At 47.9% G+C, this 19,451-nt stretch overlaps 1 protein-coding gene across 1 annotated transcript in view; it reads left to right on the forward strand.

Annotated features, from left to right (window-relative positions):
* LOC110536457 (anthrax toxin receptor 2) overlaps positions 1-19,451 on the forward strand; it is a 151,121-nt gene that overhangs the window by 21,146 nt on the left and 110,524 nt on the right. Inside the window, exons 5-8 of the mRNA XM_090191237.1 lie at positions 433-537; positions 797-946; positions 12,775-12,835; positions 15,010-15,105. Of these exons, the coding sequence (XP_090047363.1) occupies positions 433-537; positions 797-946; positions 12,775-12,835; positions 15,010-15,105 (412 nt within the window). The remainder of the gene's footprint in view (positions 1-432; positions 538-796; positions 947-12,774; positions 12,836-15,009; positions 15,106-19,451) is intronic.

Consider the following 19,451-nt stretch of genomic DNA (forward strand, 5'->3'; position numbering starts at 1 on the left):
GTTTCTGGGACTGAGTAGCAGGCAGTTTACTCTGGGCACCTCTGGGCACCTTATTCATCCAAGCTACTCAATACTGCCCCCAGCCATAAGAAGTTAAGAACATATTCTTATTTACAATGACGGCCTAGGAACAGTGTGTTAACTGCCTTGCTCAGGGGCAGAACATCAGATTTTTACCTTGTCAGCTCAGGGATTTGATCTAGCAACCTTTCGGGTTATTGGCTCAACGCTCTAACCACTAGGCGACCTGCCGCCCCTTTGAAAGCATGGAGCATTGAGGAAAACTGAAATCAGAGTTGGAATTTCTGGTAACTTCCTGGCTAAATTGACTGATTTTTAAATTAAATTGACCTCATCCCTGTACAGTTTGTTCTTATTCATTCATAATCCCATATCTCTGTTTATTCATACCTCTTGTGTTTGAACCTAAAGGCAAACAATCAAATCAAATCCCAAACCACCAAGTCCTCCAGCATCATCATAGCTCTGACAGACGGAAAGCTAGAGGTCTTCATACATCAATTAACAGTTGAAGAGGTGAGCTTGATTTTATTCAAAAAACTACGTTTACATTTTCACGTTTGTTAGTTCAAGATTTTTTTTTTCTTCCCAGACACACCGATTAAACATGGCGTTGGACTAAAAACCAATGCCCAATGGAGAATCTTCATTTAAATGCTTTTTGGTCCATGACTCAACATAATCTGGATTCGAGAAAACGGCCATTAATATCCAAATGTAGAGTGTTACTTATTGTTTTAAAGTTAAAGTTATTCGTATTTCTTCTCTAATGCAGGCCAACATTGCGAGGACCTACGGTGCTCGAGTGTACTGTGTTGGTATCAAGGACTTTGACGAGCAACAGCTAGCCGAGGTGGCCGACACCAAAGATCAAGTGTTCCCTGTTAAAGATGGATTCCATGCACTCAAAGGCATAGTAAATTCAGTAAGTTTGCATTGTTTTGTTCATTTATTTGTTCATTTATTCGCTAGAAATGTACCATAAGGGTTCTGATTCAAAGTAATTTATTTTCGAGCTATTTGGTAACCATTTTTAATGGAAGTAACTTTTCCTTGAAGAGACAGACGTTCAAATTGAGGTGCATGAGAAAGAGCCATGAGCACGTGCATGAGAAAGAGCCATGAGGACGTGCATGAGAAAGAGCCATGAGCACGTGCATGAGAAAGAGCCATGAGCACGTGCATGAGAAAGAGCCATGAGCACGTGCATGAGAAAGAGCCATGAGCTTGTTCCTCTGTTTCCTCCAACATGGCCGTGTCTCCTCAGTACTGAGTCTGTTTCCTCCCACATGGCCGTGTCTCCTCAGTACTGTGTCTGTTTCCTCCAACATGGCCGTGTCTCCTCAGTACTGTGTCTGTTTCCTCCAACATGGCCGTGTCTCCTCAGTACTGAGTCTGTTTCCTCCAACATGGCCGTGTCTCCTCAGTACTGAGTCTGTTTCCTCCAACATGGCCGTGTCTCCTCAGTACCGTGTCTGTTTCCTCCAACATGGTCATGTCTCCTCAGTACTGTGTCTGTTTCCTGCAACATGGTCGTGTCTCCTCAGTACTGTGTCTGTTTCCTCCAACATGGCCGTGTCTCCTCAGTACTGTGTCTGTTTCCTCCAACATGGCCGTGTCTCCTCAGTACTGTGTCTGTTTCTTCCAACATGGCCGTGTCTCCTCAGTACTGTGTCTGTTTCCTCCAACATGGTTGTCTCCTCAGTACTGTGTCTGTTTCCTCCAACATGGTCGTGTCTCCTCAGTACTGTGTCTGTTTCCTCCAACATGGTTGTCTCCTCAGTACTGTGTCTGTTTCCTCCAACATGGCCGTGTCTCCTCAGTACCGTGTCTGTTTCCTCCAACATGGCCGTGTCTCCTCAGTACTGTGTCTGTTTCCTCCAACATGGCCGTGTCTCCTCAGTACTGTGTCTGTTTCCTCCAACATGGCCGTGTCTCCTCAGTACTGTGTCTGTTTCCTCCAACATGGTCGTGTCTCCTCAGTACTGTGTCTGTTTCCTCCAACATGGTCGTGTCTCCTCAGTACTGTGTCTGTTTCCTCCAACATGGCCGTGTCTCCTCAGTACTGTGTCTGTTTCCTCCAACATGGCCGTGTCTCCTCAGTACTGTGTCTGTTTCCTCCAACATGGCCGTGTCTCCTCAGTACTGTATCTGTTTCCTCCAACATGGCCGTGTCTCCTCAGTACTGAGTCTGTTTCCTCCAACATGGCCGTGTCTCCTCAGTACTGAGTCTGTTTCCTCCAACATGGCCGTGTCTCCTCAGTACCGTGTCTGTTTCCTCCAACATGGTCATGTCTCCTCAGTACTGTGTCTGTTTCCTGCAACATGGTCGTGTCTCCTCAGTACTGTGTCTGTTTCCTCCAACATGGTCGTGTCTCCTCAGTACCGTGTCTGTTTCCTCCAACATGGCCGTGTCTCCTCAGTACTGTGTCTGTTTCCTCCAACATGGCCGTGTCTCCTCAGTACTGTGTCTGTTTCTTCCAACATGGCCGTGTCTCCTCAGTACTGTGTCTGTTTCCTCCAACATGGTTGTCTCCTCAGTACTGTGTCTGTTTCCTCCAACATGGTCGTGTCTCCTCAGTACTGTGTCTGTTTCCTCCAAAATGGTTGTCTCCTCAGTACTGTGTCTGTTTCCTCCAACATGGTCGTGTCTCCTCAGTACCGTGTCTGTTTCCTCCAACATGGCCGTGTCTCCTCAGTACTGTGTCTGTTTCCTCCAACATGGCCGTGTCTCCTCAGTACTGTGTCTGTTTCCTCCAACATGGTCGTGTCTCCTCAGTACTGTGTCTGTTTCCTCCAACATGGTTGTCTCCTCAGTACTGTGTCTGTTTCCTCCAACATGGTTGTCTCCTCAGTACTGTGTCTGTTTCCTCCAACATGGCCGTGTCTCCTCAGTACTGTGTCTGTTTCCTCCAACATGGTTGTCTCCTCAGTACTGTGTCTGTTTCCTCCAACATGGCCGTGTCTCCTCAGTACTGAGTCTGTTTCCTCCAACATGGTCGTGTCTCCTCAGTACTGTGTCTGTTTCCTCCAACATGGTCGTGTCTCCTCAGTACTGTGTCTGTTTCCTCCAACATGGTCGTGTCTCCTCAGTACTGTGTCTGTTTCCTCCAACATGGTCGTGTCTCCTCAGTACTGTGTCTGTTTCCTCCAACATGGCCGTGTCTCCTCAGTACTGTGTCTGTTTCCTCCAACATGGCCGTGTCTCCTCAGTACTGTGTCTGTTTCCTCCAACATGGTCGTGTCTCCTCAGTACTGTGTCTGTTTCCTCCAACATGGTCGTGTCTCCTCAGTACTGTGTCTGTTTCCTCCAACATGGTCGTGTCTCCTCAGTACTGTGTCTGTTTCCTCCAACATGGCCGTGTCTCCTCAGTACTGTGTCTGTTTCCTCCAACATGGTCGTGTCTCCTCAGTACTGAGTCTGTTTCCTCCAACATGGCCGTGTCTCCTCAGTACTGAGTCTGTTTCCTCCAACATGGCCGTGTCTCCTCAGTACTGTGTCTGTTTCCTCCAACATGGTCGTGTCTCCTCAGTACTGTGTCTGTTTCCTCCAACATGGTTGTGTCTCCTCAGTACTGTGTCTGTTTCCTCCAACATGGTTGTGTCTCCTCAGTACTGTGTCTGTTTCCTCCAACATGGTCGTGTCTCCTCAGTGCTGTGTCTGTTTCCTCCAACATGGTCGTGGAACAGCCTGACAGTTTAACAGTTAGTCATTGGTCTAAGGGTGACGCTAGTCATACTTCTCAGAGAAACGAAATATTCAGCCACTATTGAAGGACGGTAGTGGGCGGGACATTCTCCCATGCAACTCCTCCTAGCCGCAGAGCTGCAAAGCATTGATCAGCTGAAAGATTGTTTCGAGTCCAAAATGAAACACAGAGCATTCTCTCCGGTGATATGTAATATTGGATGCTGCTGTACGAGCAGGCCTCGTTGCTCCTCACTCGGATTTCTAGGATTTGAGATCATCTGTGCAGCTTTCAGCTTTCTTTCCGTGGTGACTTCACGACAAATGTTCCAGACAAGTCAGAGCCACTTCTCATCGTTTTGTTTTCCATGAAGCGTTTTCATGAGCAGTTTTGAAAGCCCGACTAGTAGTGACTTCACATACTAAATGAGGACATGAAGTGCTGTACAAACACTGTTAGTTCAACCCAATGTTTTGATTGTTGACTGTAGTGTAATAAGGATGTTTTTTTTTTTTTTTTAAGTTGTATTTGTCACATGCACAAGTACATTACAATGCTCATGAAGCCCTTCTTTACAGCAACATTAAATATCAAAATAGTATGACAAAAAAAACTGAAGAAATAAGATCGGAAGAGAAAGTCAGCTATATACAGGGTCAGCTATATACAGGATCAGCTATATATAGGATCAGCTATATACAGGGTCAGCTATATACAAGGTCAGCTATATACAAGGTCAGCTATATACAAGGTCAGCTATATACAGGATCAGCTATATACAGGGTCAGCTATATACAGGATCAGCTATATACAGGGTCAGCTATATACAGGGTCAGCTATATACAGGGTCAGCTATATACAGGATCAGCTATATACAGGATCAGCTATATATACAGGGTCAGCTATATACAGGGTCAGCTATATTCAGGGTCAACTATATACAGGGTCAGCTATATTCAGGGTCAACTATATACAGGGTCAGCTATATTCAGGGTCAACTATATACAGGGTCAGCTATATACAAGGTCAGCTATATTCAGGGTCAACTATATACAGGGTCAGCTATATTCAGGGTCAACTATATACAGGGTCAACTATATACAGGGTCAGCTATATACAGGGTCAGCTATATTCAGGGTCAACTATATACAGGGTCAGCTATATTCAGGGTCAACTATATACAGGGTCAGCTATATTCAGGGTCAACTATATACAGGGTCAACTATATACAGGGTCAGCTATATCAAGGTCAGCTATATACAGGGTCAGCTATATACAGGATCAGCTATAAACAGGGTCAGCTATATACAGGATCAGCTATATACAGGGTCAGCTATATCAAGGTCAGCTATATACAAGGTCAGCTATATACAGGGTCAGCTATATACAGGATCAGCTATATACAAGGTCAGCTATATACAGGATCAGCTATATACAGGGTCAGCTATATACAGGATCAGCTATATCAAGGTCAGCTATATACAGGATCAGCTATATACAGGGTCAGCTATATACAGGGTCAGCTATATCAAGGTCAGCTATATACAGGATCAGCTATATACAAGGTCAGCTATATACAAGGTCAGCTATATACAGGGTCAGCTATATACAGGGTCAGCTATATACAGGGTCAGCTATATACAGGGTCAGCTAAATACAGGGTCAGCTATATCAAGGTCAGCTATATACAGGGTCAGCTATATCAAGGTCAGCTATATACAGGGTCAGCTATATACAGGATCAGCTATATACAGGATCAGCTATATACAGGGTCAGCTATATCAAGGTCAGCTATATACAAGGTCAGCTATATACAGGGTCAGCTATATACAGGGTCAACTATATACAGGATCAGCTATATACAGGGTCAGCTATATACAGGGTCAGCTATATACAGGGTCAACTATATACAGGATCAGCTATATACAGGGTCAGCTATATACAGGGTCAGCTATATCAAGGTCAGCTATATACAAGGTCAGCTATATCAGGGTCAGCTATATACAGGGTCAACTATATACAGGATCAGCTATATACAGGATCAGCTATATACAGGGTCAGCTATATCAAGGTCAGCTATATACAAGGTCAGCTATATACAGGGTCAGCTATATACAGGGTCAGCTATATCAAGGTCAGCTATATACAAGGTCAGCTATATACAGGGTCAGCTATATACAGGGTCAGCTATATACAGGATCAGCTATATACAGGGTCAGCTATATCAAGGTCAGCTATATACAGGATCAGCTATATACAGGATCAGCTATATACAGGGTCAGCTATATCAAGGTCAGCTATATACAAGGTCAGCTATATACAGGATCAGCTATATACAGGATCAGCTATATACAGGATCAGCTATATACAGGATCAGCTATATACAAGGTCAGCTATATACAGGATCAGCTATATACAGGGTCAGCTATATACAGGGTCAACTATATACAGGATCAGCTATATACAGGGTCAGCTATATACAGGGTCAGCTATATACAGGATCAGCTATGTACAGGGTCAGCTATATACAGGGTCAGCTATATACAGGATCAGCTATATACAGGATCAGCTATATACAGGGTCAGCTATATACAGGGTCAGCTATATACAGGGTCAGCTATATACAGGGTCAGCTATATACAGGATCAGCTATATACAGGATCAGCTATATACAGGGTCAGCTATATACAGGATCAGCTATATACAGGATCAGCTATATACAGGGTTAGCTATATCAAGGTCAGCTATATACAAGGTCAGCTATATACAGGGTCAGCTATATCAAGGTCAGCTATTTTCAGGGTCAACTATATACAGGATCAGCTATATACAGGGTTAGCTATATCAAGGTCAGCTATATACAAGGTCAGCTATATACAGGGTCAGCTATATCAAGGTCAGCTATATACAAGGTCAGCTATATACAGGGTTAGCTATATCAAGGTCAGCTATATACAAGGTCAGCTATATACAGGGTCAGCTATATCAAGGTCAGCTATATTCAGGGTCAGCTATATACAGGGTCAGCTATATACAAGGTCAGCTATATACAGGGTCAGCTATATCAAGGTCAGCTATATTCAGGGTCAGCTATATACAGGATCAGCTATATACAGGGTTAGCTATATCAAGGTCAGCTATATACAAGGTCAGCTATATACAGGGTCAGCTATATACAGGGTCAGCTATATACAGGGTCAGCTATATACAGGGTCAGCTATATACAAGGTCAGCTATATACAGGGTCAGCTATATCAAGGTCAGCTATATACAGGATCAGCTAAATACAGGGTCAGCTATATCAAGGTCAGCTATATACAGGATCAGCTATATACAGGGTCAGCTATATCAAGGTCAGCTATATACAAGGTCAGCTATATACAGGGTCAGTTATATCAAGGTCAGCTATATACAGGGTCAGCTATATACAGGGTCAGCTATATACAGGGTCAGCTATATACAGGGTCAGCTATATACAGGGTCAGCTATATACAGGGTCAGCTATATCAAGGTCAGCTATATACAGGGTCAGCTATATACAGGGTCAGCTATATCAAGGTCAGCTATATACAGGGTCAGCTATATACAGGGTCAGCTAAATACAGGGTCAGCTATATCAAGGTCAGCTATATACAGGGTCAGCTATATACAGGGTCAGCTATATCAAGGTCAGCTATATACAGGGTCAGCTATATCAAGGTCAGCTATATACAGGATCAGCTATATACAGGGTCAGCTATATACAGGGTCAGCTATATACAGGGTCAGCTATATACAGGATCAGCTATATACAGGGTCAGCTAAATACAGGGTCAGCTATATCAAGGTCAGCTATATACAAGGTCAGCTATATACAGGGTCAGCTATAGTTGAAGTCGGAAGTTTACATACACCTTAGCCAAATACATTTAAACTCAGTTTTTCACAATTCCTGACATTTAATCCAAGTAAAAATTCCCCTGTCTTAGGTCAGTTAGGATCACCACTTTATTTTAAGAAAGTGAAATGTCAGAATAATAGCAGAGAGAATTATTTATTTCAGCTTTTATTTCTTTCATCACATTCCCATTGGGTCAGAAGTTTACATACACTCAATTAGCATTTGGTAGCATTGCCTTTAAATTGTTTAAGTTTTGGGTAGCCTTCCGCAAGCTTCCCACAATAAGTTGGGTGAGTTTTGGTCCATTCCTCCTGGTGTAACTGAGTCAGGTTTGTAGGCCTCCTTGCTCGCACACGCTTTTTTACAGGCTTTTTCAGTTCTGCCCACAAATGTTCTATGGGATTGAGGTCAGGACTTTGTGATGGCCACTCCAATACCTTGACTTTGTTGTCCTTATGCCGTTTTGCCACAACTTTGGAAGTATGCTTGGGGTCATTGTCTATTTGGAAGACCCATTTGCGACCAAGCTTTAACTTCCTGACTGATGTCTTGAGATGTTGCTTCAGTATATCCACATAATGTTCCTCTCTCATGATGCCATCTATTTTGTGAAGTGCACCAAATATAACGATGGTCATTATGGCCAAACAGTTCTATTTTTGTGTCATCAGACCAGAGGACATTTCTCCAAAAAGTGCGATCTTTGTCCCCATGTGCAGTTTCAAACCGTAGTCTGGCTTTTTTTATGTCCGTTTTGGAGCAGTGGCCTCTTCCTTGCTGAGCGGCCTTTCAGGTTATGTTGATATAGGACTTGTTTTACTGTGGATATAGATACTTTTGTACCTGTTTCCTCCAGCATCTTCACAAGGTCCTTTGCTGTTGTTCTGCGATTGATTTACACTTTTCTCACCAAAGTACGTTCATCTCTAGGAGACAGAACGCGTCTCCTTCCTGAGTGGTATGACGGCTGCGTGGTCCCATGATGTTTATACTTGCATAATATTGTTTGTACAGATGAATGTGGCATTTGGAAATGGCTCCAAAGGATGTACCAGACTTGTTTTTTTTTCTGTGATCTTGGCTGATTTCTTTATATTTTCCCATAATGTGACTCAAATGATGTCAATTAGCCTATCAGAGTCTTCTTAAGCCACAAAATCATTTTCTGGAATTTTCCAAGCTCTTTAAAGACACACTCAACTAAGTGTATGTAAACTTCTGACCCACTGGAATTGTGATACAGTGAATTATAAGTGAAATGATCTGTCTGTCTGTAAACAATTGTTGGAAAAATAACTTGTGTCATGCACAAAGTAGATGTCCTAACCGACTTGCCAAATCTATAGTTTGTTAACAAGAAATTTGTGGAGTGGTTGAAAAAAAGAGTTTTAATGACTCCAACCTAAGTGTATGTAAACTAGTTTTAATGACTCCAACCTAAGTGTATGTAAACTAGTTTTAATGACTCCAACCTAAGTGTATGTAAACTAGTTTTAATGACTCCAACCTAAGTGTATGTAAACGAGTTTTAATGACTCCACCCTAAGTGTATGTAAACTAGTTTTAATGACTCCAACCTAAGTGTATGTAAACTAGTTTTAATGACTCCAACCTAAGTGTAGGTAAACTAGTTTTAATGACTCCACCCTAAGTGTATGTAAACTAGTTTTAATGACTCCACCCTAAGTGTATGTAAACTAGTTTTAATGACTCCAACCTAAGTGTATGTAAACTAGTTTTAATGACTCCAACCTAAGTGTAGGTAAACTAGTTTTAATGACTCCAACCTAAGTGTAGGTAAACTTCCCACTTCAACTGTACACAGTACATTTGGAAAGTGTTCAGACCCCTTGACCTTTTTCCACATTTTGTTAAGTTACAGCCTTCTTCTAAAATTGATAACATCATTTTTTACCTCATCAATCTACACACAATACCCCATAATGACATCATAATACCCCATAATGACATCATAATACCCCATAATGACAAAATCAAAACAGAAATACCTCATTTACATAGGTATTCAGACCCTTTGCTATGAGACTCAACATTGAGCTCAGGTGTATCCTGTTTCCATTGATCATCCTAGAGATATATACATGTAAACGGGGCTGAATACTTATGGTAATATACTAGTGGTAATATATACATGTAAACAGGAGTACTTGTGACCAGGAACATAATAAATAGATAGATATTAATGGTAATGTTAATTAATAATCAATGTAATGGAGTGAACCATCTCATCAGTAATCATGAGAATCCAAAGACCATCAATAACCTACACAACTTGAGACAAACGCATGCAGTATTAATCCATGGAACGCCTTGATTGGCCAGTGAGTGACCAAGCCCTCTCGTCAAAACCTACAACTTGTTTATTCATCAAAAACCCATCCTCTTTCAGGTCACCGCCAGCCATTGCGCTCATAATAACCGCTGTGAAAAATAGCAAAAAACTATTTGTAGACGCACCCCGCTGGGCATACAGCGTTACCGCCAGCGATGAGATTCACCATGAAGTTAGTTTGGTTCATACACAACATACAGTAATCATATGGGGCGGCAGGGTAGCCTAGTGGTTAGAGTGTTGGACTAGTAACCGAAAGGTTGCAAGTTCAAATCCCAGAGCTGACAAGGTCGTTCTGCCCCTGAACAGGCAGGCACTGTTCCTAGGCCGTCATTGAAAATAAGAATTTGTTCTTAACTGACTTGCCTAGTAAAATAAAGGTTAAAAAATAAAAAATGATGTGAGCCTGATGGGGCTCTACACATCTCAACCTATATTCACTTAAAGGTATGATCTGGGAATCTGTACTATGGTCGTTTTTTAAATTCATGATGACTGACTCCGTTTATCTAGTGGACTGTGTGAATCTATATTTCCCCACATCCTTTTTCTGCATAACAAATTCAGGTGGCGGGGCTGCCATATTTCTGAAATACAAAACCTTTTGGAACCTTTTTTAAAAGGTTCCAAATCAGACTGTCATATTTAATAACGCCCTGGTAACTGCTCTCTCCACTTCAGATTGACGTTTCCGTGGCGACGTCCCATGAAGGGTCCAAGTGCCATATATTTGCAGTTAATATGCTCCTTTTTTTTTTTACCGATTGTGTATCGTTGGATTTGCATAGTTTGCCCTTTGTTGATTTATTGGCGTAGTAGGAGATAATGTTGATTTATTGGCGTAGTAGGAGATAATGTTGATTTATTGGCGTAGTAGGAGATAATGTTGATTTATTGGCGTAGTAGGAGATAATGTTGATTTATTGGCGTAGTAGGAGATAATGTTGATTTATTGGCGCAGTAGGAGATAATGTTGATTTATTGGCGCGGTAGGAGATAATGTTGATTTATTGGCGTGGTAGGAGATAATGTTGATTTATTGGCGTAGTAGGAGATAATGTTGATTTATTGGCGTAGTAGGAGATAATGTTGATTTATTGGCGTAGTAGGAGATAATGTTGATTTATTGTCGTAGTAGGAGATAATGTTGATTTATTGGCGTAGTAGGAGATAATGTTGATTTATTGGCATAGTAGGAGATAATGTTGATTTATTGGCGTAGTAGGAGATAATGTTGATTTATTGGCGTAGTAGGAGATAATGCGATGGCATGACAGTCGGCTCACATAGAAGGCCTTTTTATAGGATAATGCCGCCTCAGGGTTTTAAATAGAACGGAGGAATGGGATGGTCTGGTATAATTTCCCCATAAAGGTTTTACATAGCTCCCTCATCTCTCTGTCTCCCCCACTCATCCCACATAGCTCCCTCATCTCTCTGTCTCCCCCACTCATCCCACATAGCTCCCTCATCTCTCTGTCGCCCCCGTTCTCCCCCCACATAGCTCCCTCATCTCTCTGTCGCCCCCGTTCTCCCCCCACATAGCTCCCTCATCTCTCTGTCTCCCCCGTTCTCCCCCCACATAGCTCCCTCATCTCTCTGTCTCCCCCACTCCCCCCACTTAGCTCCCTCATCTCTCTGTCTCCCCCGTTCTCCCCCCACACAGCTCCCTCATCTCTCTGTCTCCCCCACTCATCCCACATAGCTCCCTCATCTCTCTGTCTCCCCCACTCATCCCACATAGCTCCCTCATCTCTCTGTCTCCCCCACTCATCCCACATAGCTCCCTCATCTCTCTGTCTCCCCCAATCATCCCACATAGCTCCCTCATCTCTCTGTCGCCCCCACTCATCCCACATAGCTCCCTCATCTCTCTGTCGCCCCCACTCCTCCCACATAGCTCCCTCATCTCTCTGTCGCCCCCACTCATCCCCCACACAGCTCTCTCTGTCGCCCCCGTTCTACCCCCACATAGCGCCCTCTCTCTCCCCCACTCATCCCCCGCACAGCTCTCTCTTTCTTCTCCTCTCTCCCCCACATAGCTCCCCCTACCTTCTCCTCTCTCCCACACATAGCTTCTCCTCTCTTCTCCTCTCTTCTCCTCTCTCCCCCAACATAGCTCCCCCTCTCTTCTCCTCTCCCCCACATAGCTTCTCCTCTCTTCTCCTTTCTCCCCCACATAGCTTCTCCTCTCCCCCCTCTCTTCTCCTCTCTCCCCCACATAGCTTCTCCTCTCTTCTCCTCTCTCCCCCACATAGCTCCCCCTCCCTTCTCCTCTCCCCCACATAGCTCCCCCTCCCTTCTCCTCTCTCCCCCACATAGCTTCTCCTCTCTTCTCCTCAGACCCCATAGCTTCTCCTCTCTCCCCCATAGCTTCTCCTCTCTTCTCCTCTCCCCCACATAGCTCCCCTTCCCTTCTCCTCTCTCCCCCTTCATTCTCCTCTCCCCCCCACATAGCTTCTCCTCTCTTCCCCTCCCTTCTCCTCTCTTTCCCTCTCTTCCCCTCCCTTCTCCTCTCTCCCCCACATAGCTTCCCCTCTCTTCTCCTCTCTCCTCCTTTACGTAGCTCTCTCTTTCTTCTCCTCTCTCCCCCACATAACTCCCCCTCTCTTCTCCTCTCTCCCCGTCTAAAGCAGTCGGTTCAGCAGATCGAACAGGAGACATTTCTAAGGTGTTACAGTCTAATCTGTCCTCCACAAGTCGACACCGTTTGATAACAACTGTGATATATCTATTATGCATCTGAGTAATGCTGCCGTATCCAGTGTGTGTGTGTGTGTGTGTGTATGTGTGTGTGTGACTAATGTTGTCATATCCATTCCGTTCTGCAGATATTAAAGCAGTCCTGTACAGAGATCCTGACAGTAGAGCCGTCCAGTGTCTGCGTTAACCGTGAGTGGTGGATTGTGGTTGGTGTGTGGTTGTGTGTCTTTGTGTGTGTGGTTGTGTGTCTTTGTGTGTATAGTTGTTGGTGTGTGGTTGTGTGTCTTTGTGTGTATAGTTGTTGTTGTGTGTGTATAGTTGTTGGTGTGTGTGTGTATAGTTGTTGTTGGTGTGTATATAGTTGTTGGTGTGTATATAGTTGTTGGTGTGTGTATATAGTTGTTGGTGTGTGTATATAGTTGTTGGTGTGTGTATATAGTTGTTGGTGTGTGTATATAGTTGTTGGTGTGTGTGTGTATAGTTGTTGTTGGTGTGTATATAGTTGTTGGTGTGTATATAGTTGTTGGTGTGTGTGTGTATAGTTGTTGTTGGTGTGTATATAGTTGTTGGTGTGTATATAGTTGTTGGTGTGTGTGTGTATAGTTGTTGTTGGTGTGTATATAGTTGTTGGTGTGTGTATAGTTGTTGGTGTGTGTATAGTTGTTGGTGTGTATAAGGTTGTTGGTGTGTATATAGTTGTTGTTGGTGTGTATAAGGTTGTTGGTGTGTGTGTATAGTTTTTCCCACCAGGTTGGAAGGGATATTCTGTTTCTGTGTGTGTACAGATGTAAGATCTTAATTTTAGCCAATTTGCTACAGCAGGATAATATTTGAATGTATTTCCCTTTATTTAACTACTCAGTTAAGAACAAATTCTTATTTACAATGACGGCCTACCCCGGCCAAACCCTCCCCTAACCCAGACGATGCTGGGCCAAACCCTCCCCTAACCCAGACGATGCTGGGCCAAACCCTCCCCTAACCCAGACGATGCTCGGCCAAACCCTCCCCTAACCCAGACGATGCTGGGCCAAACCCTTCCCTAACCCAGACGATTCTGGGCCAAACCCTCCCCTAACCCAGACGATGCTGGGCCAAACCCTCCCCTAACCCAGACGATGCTGGGCCAAACCCTCCCCTAACCCAGACGATGCTGGGCCAAACCCTCCCCTAACCCAGACGATGCTGGGCCAAACCCTCCCCTAACCCAGATGATGCTGGGCCAAAGCCTCCCCTAACCCAGATGATGCTGGGCCAAACCCTCCCCTAACCCAGACGATGCTGGGCCAAACCCTCCCCTAACCCAGACGATGCTGGGACAAACCCTCCCCTAACCCAGACGATGCTGGGACAAAACCTTCCCCTAACCCAGATGATGCTGGGCCAAACCCTCCCCTAACCCAGACGATGCTGGGCCAAACCCTCCCGTAACCCAGACGATGCTGGGCCAAACCCTCCCCTAACCCAGACGATGCTGGGCCAAACTTTCCCCAAACCCAGATGATGCTGGGCCAAACCCTCCCCTAACCCAGACGATGCTGGGCCAAACCCTCCCCTAACCCAGATGATGCTGGGCCAAACCCTCCCCTAACCCAGACGATTCTGGGCCAAACCCTCCCCTAACCCAGACGATGCTGGGCCAAACCCTCCCCTAACCCAGACGATTCTGAGCCAAACCCTCCCCTAACCCAGACGATGCTGGGTCAAACCCTCCCCTAACCCAGACGATGCTGGGACAATTGTGTGCCGCACTATGGGACTCCCGATCACGGCCGCTCAAGGATCCCCTGTAATGTGGATTATCATTCATGGATATTTATGTGTCTCTGTGTGTGTGTGTGTGTGTGTGTGTGTGTGTGTGTGTGTGTGTGTGTGTGTGTGTGCGTGTGTGTGTGTGTGAGCATATCTCCCGCGTCTATGTGTTCTCCTAGGGCCCCTCTGCTCACTATGTCCTGTGTCTGTGTGTTCTCCTAGGGCCCCTCTGCTCACTATCTCCTGCGTCTGTGTGTTCTCCTAGGGCCCCTCTGCTCACTATCTCCTGTGTCTGTGTGTTCTCCTAGGTCCCCTCTGCTCACTATCTCCTGCGTCTGTGTGTTCTCCTAGGGCCCCTCTGCTCACTATCTCCTGCGTCTGTGTGTTCTCCTAGGGCCCCTCTGCTCACTATCTCCTGCGTCTGTGTGTTCTCCTAGGGCCCCTCTGCTCACTATCTCCTGTGTCTGTGTGTCCTCCTAGGGCCCCTCTGCTCACTATCTCCTGCGTCTGTGTGTTCTCCTAGGGCCCCTCTGCTCACTATCCCCTGTGTCTGTGTGTCCTCCTATAGCCCCTCTGCTCACTATCTCCTGTGTCTTGTTTACATAACACAGAGTCGTTTGACATCGTGCTGCGAGGGAACGGCTTCTCCGTGGGACGAGGCAACGACGGGGTTGTCTGTAGCTTCATAGTTGGCACGCAGACATACAGTAAGTACAGACACACACACACGCACACACACACACACAGGCACACAGAGAGAGACACACACACGCACACACACACACAGACACACAGAGAGACACACACACACACACACACACACACACACACACACACACACACACACACACACAGAGAGACACACACAGACACACAGAGAGACACACATACGCACACACACATACAGGCACACAGAGAGAGACACACACACACACACACACACACACACACACACACACACACACACACACACACAGACACACAGAGAGACACACACACGCACACACACATACAGGCACACAGAGAGAGACACACACACACACACACACACACACACACACACACACACACACACACACACACACACACACACACACACACACACAGACACACAGAGAGACACACATACGCACACACACATACAGGCACACAGAGAGAGACACACACACACACACACGGACACACACACAAACACACCCACACATATCTTACAGGAGCCATCTTAACATGTCAAGTGAAAGACCCAACAGAATCTAGAAGTGTGAATGTTGTAAGGCCTATGTACCTTGGTAATTCAGTTTCTTATTTAAACATGTCGTCTGTTCTGTCAAGGAATATACAGTGGCAAGAAAAAGTACGTTAACCGTTTGGAATTACCTGGATTTCTGCATAAATTAGTTCTATCAAATTTGTTCCGATCTTTATCATAACGATAGACAATGAATTCCCAAGTTTATAAAGACATTTTGCAGGAGAATGTTAGGCTATCTGTCCGCCAACTGAAGCTCAGCAGAGGTTGGGTGATGCAACAGGACAACGATCCTAAACACAGAAGTAAATCAGCAACAGAATAGCTTCAATTGGCCCAGTCAGAGTCCTGACCTCAACCCGAATTGAGATGCTGTGGCATGACCTCAAGAGAACAGTTCACACCAGACCTCCCACTGAAACAGTTTTGTAAAGAGGAATGGTCCAAGCTTATTACTGCCAAAGGAGAGTCAACCAGTTATTAAATCCCACTCTACCCCTCTACCCCTTTCCCCACTCTGCCCCTTTCCCCACTCTGCCCCTTTCCCCACTCTGCCCCTTTCCCCACTCTACCCCTTTCCCCACTCTACCCATTTCCCCCCTCTACCCCTTTCCCCACTCTGCCCCTTTCCCCACTCTACCCCTCTACCCCTTTCCCCACTCTACCCCTCTACCCCTTTCCCCACTCTACCCCTTTCCCCACTCTACCCCTTTCCCCCTCTCTCCCACTCTCCCCGTCTCTCCCCCCTCTCTCCCTCTCTCCCTTCTCTCCCCAGTCTCTCCCCGTCTCTCCCCTCTCTCCCCCAGTCTCTCCCCTCTACCCCAGTCTCTCCCTGTCTCTCCCTCTTTCCCCCAGTCTCTCCCCATCTCTCCCCTCTTTCCCCCAGTCTCTCCACGTCTCTCACCTCTCTCCCCCAGTCTCTCTCCCTCTTTCCACCACTCTCTCCCACAGTCTCACCCCTCTCTCCCCCTCTCTCCCCCTCTCTCTCTCTTTCCACGACTCTCTCCCACAGTCTCACCCCTCTCTCCCCCTCTCTCTCCCTCTTTCCACCACTCTCTCCCACAGTCTCACCCCTCTCTCCCCCTCTCTCTCCCTCTTTCCACCACTCTCTCCCACCCTCCCCCACTCTCTCCCACCCTCCCCCTCTCTCCCCCTCTCTCTCTCTTTCCACCATTCTCTCCCACCCTCCCCCACTCTCTCCCACCCTCCCCCTCTCTCCCCCTCTCTCTCCCTCTTTCCACCACTCTCTCCCACTCTCTCCCACCCTCCCCCACTCTGTCCCCCTTTCTCCCCCTCTCTCTCCCTCTTTCCACCACTCTCTCCCACAGTCTCACCCCTCACTCCCTCTCTCTCTCTCTCCCTCTTTCCACCACTCTCTCCCCCCTCCCCCCCTCTCTCCCTCTTTCCACCACTCTCTCCCACCCCCCCCCACTCTCTCCCACTCTCTCTCACCCTCCCCCTCTCTCCCCCTCTCTCTCCCTCTTTCCACCACTCTCTCCCACTCTCTCCCACCCTCCCCCTCTCTCCCCTCTCTCTCCCTCTTTCCACCACTCTCTCCCATTCTCTCCCACCCTCCCCCACTCTCTCCCCCTCTCTCCCACCCTCCCCCTCTCTCCCCGTCTCTCTCCCTCTTTCCACCACTCTCTCCCTCTCTCTCCCACTCTCCCCTCTCTCCCCCTCTCTCCCTCTTTCCACCACTCTCTCCCACAGTCTCACCCCTCTCTCCCCCTCTTTCCCCCTCTCGCTCCCTCTGTCCACCACTCTCTCCCACTCTCTCCCAACCTCCCCCACTCTCTCCCACCCTCCCCCTCTCTATCCCTCTTTCCACCACTCTCTCCCCCCCTCCCCCCTCTCTCCCTCTTTCCACCACTCTCTCCCACTCTCTCCCACCCTCCCCCTCTCTCCTCCTCTCTCCCCCTCTCTCTCCCTCTTCCACCACTCTCTCCCACTCTCTCCCAACCTCCCCCACTCTCTCATACCCTCCCCCTCTCTCCCCCCTCTCTCCCTCTTTCCACCATTCTCTCCCACTCTCTCCTCTTACCACCACTCTCTCCCACATTCTCACCCCTCTCTCCCCCTCTCTCTCTCTTTCCACCACTCTCTCCCACAGTCTCACCCCTCTCTCCCCCTCTCTTTCCCTCTTTCCACCACTCTCTCCCACAGTCTCACCCCTCCTCCCCCTCTCTCTCCCTCTTTCCACCACTCTCTCCCACTCTCTCCCACCCTCCCCCTCTCTCCCCCCTCTCTCCCCCTCTCTCTCTCTTTCCACCACTCTCTCCCACCCCCCCTCTCCCCCTCTCTCTCCCTCTTTCCACCACTCTCTCCCACTCTCTCCCACCCTCCCCCACTCTCTCCCCCTTTCTCCCCCTCTCTCTCCCTCTTTCCACCACTCTCTCCCACAGTCTCACCCCTCACTCCCTCTCTCTCTCCCTCTTTCCACCACTCTCCCCCCCCCTCTCCCTCTTCCACCACTCTCTCCCACCCTCCCCGACTCTCTCCCACTCTATCCCACCCTCCCCCTCTCTCCCCCTCTCTCTCGCTCTTTCCACCACTCTCTCCCACTCTCCCCACCCTTTCCCCCTCTCTCCCCCTCTCTCTCTCTTTCCACCACTCTCTCCAATTCTCTCCCACCCTCCCCCACTCTCTCCCCCTCTCTCCCTCTCTCCCCCTCTCTCTCCCTCTTTCCACCACTCTCTCCCACTCTCTCCCACCCTCCCCCTCTCTCCCCCTCTCTCCCCCTCTCTCTCTCTTTCCACCACTCTCTCCCACCCCCCCTCTCCCCCTCTCTCCCTCTTTCCACCACTCTCTCCCACTCTCTCCCACCCTCCCCCACTCTCTCCCCCTTTCTCCCCCTCTCTCTCCCTCTTTCCACCACTCTCTCCCACAGTCTCACCCCTCACTCCCTCTCTCTCTCCCTCTTTCAACCACTCCCCCCACCCCCCCTCTCCCTCTTTCCACCACTCTCTCCCACCCTCCCCGACTCTCTCCCACTCTATCCCACCCTCCCCCTCTCTCCCCCTCTCTCTCGCTCTTTCCACCACTCTCTCCCACTCTCTCCCACCCTCCCCCTCTCTCCCCCTCTCTCTCTCTTTCCACCACTCTCTCCAATTCTCTCCCACCCTCCCCCACTCTCTCCCCCTCTCTCCCTCTCTCCCCCTCTCTCTCCCTCTTTCCACCACTCTCTCCCACTCTCTCCCACCCTCCCCCACTCTCTCCCCCTCTCTCCCCCTCTCTCTCCCACTCTCCCCCTCTCTCCCCCTCTCTCCCTCTTTCCACCACTCTCTCCCACAGTCTCACCCCTCTCTCCCCCTCTCTCCCCCTCTCTCTCCCTCTTTCCACCACTCTCTTCCACTCTCTCCCAACCTCCCCCACTCTCTCCTACCCTCCCCCTAACTCCCCCTCTCTCTCCCTCTTTCCACCACTCTCTCCCCACCCTCCCCCTCTCTCCCCCTCTCTCTCTCTTTCCACCACTCTCTCCCACCCTCCCCCACTCTCTCCCCACCCCCCCCCCTCTCCCCCTCTCTCTCCCTCTTTCCACCACTCTCTCCCACTCTCTCCCACCCTCCCCCACTCTCTCCCCCTCACTCCCTCTCTCTCTCCCTCTTTCCACCACTCTCTCCCCCCCTCCTCCCCTCTCTCCCTCTTTCCACCACTCTCTCCCACCCTCCCCCACTCTCTCCCACTCTCTCCCACCCTCCCCCTCTCTCCCCCTCTCTCTCCCTCTTTCCACCACTCTCTCCCACTCTCTCCCACCCTCCCCCTCTCTCCCCCTCTCTCTCTCTTTCCACCACTCTCCCATTCTCT

Source organism: Oncorhynchus mykiss, chromosome 11, assembly GCF_057628025.1.
Source record: "Oncorhynchus mykiss isolate SJ-2025 chromosome 11, ASM5762802v1, whole genome shotgun sequence".
Lineage (NCBI taxonomy): Eukaryota > Metazoa > Chordata > Actinopteri > Salmoniformes > Salmonidae > Oncorhynchus > Oncorhynchus mykiss.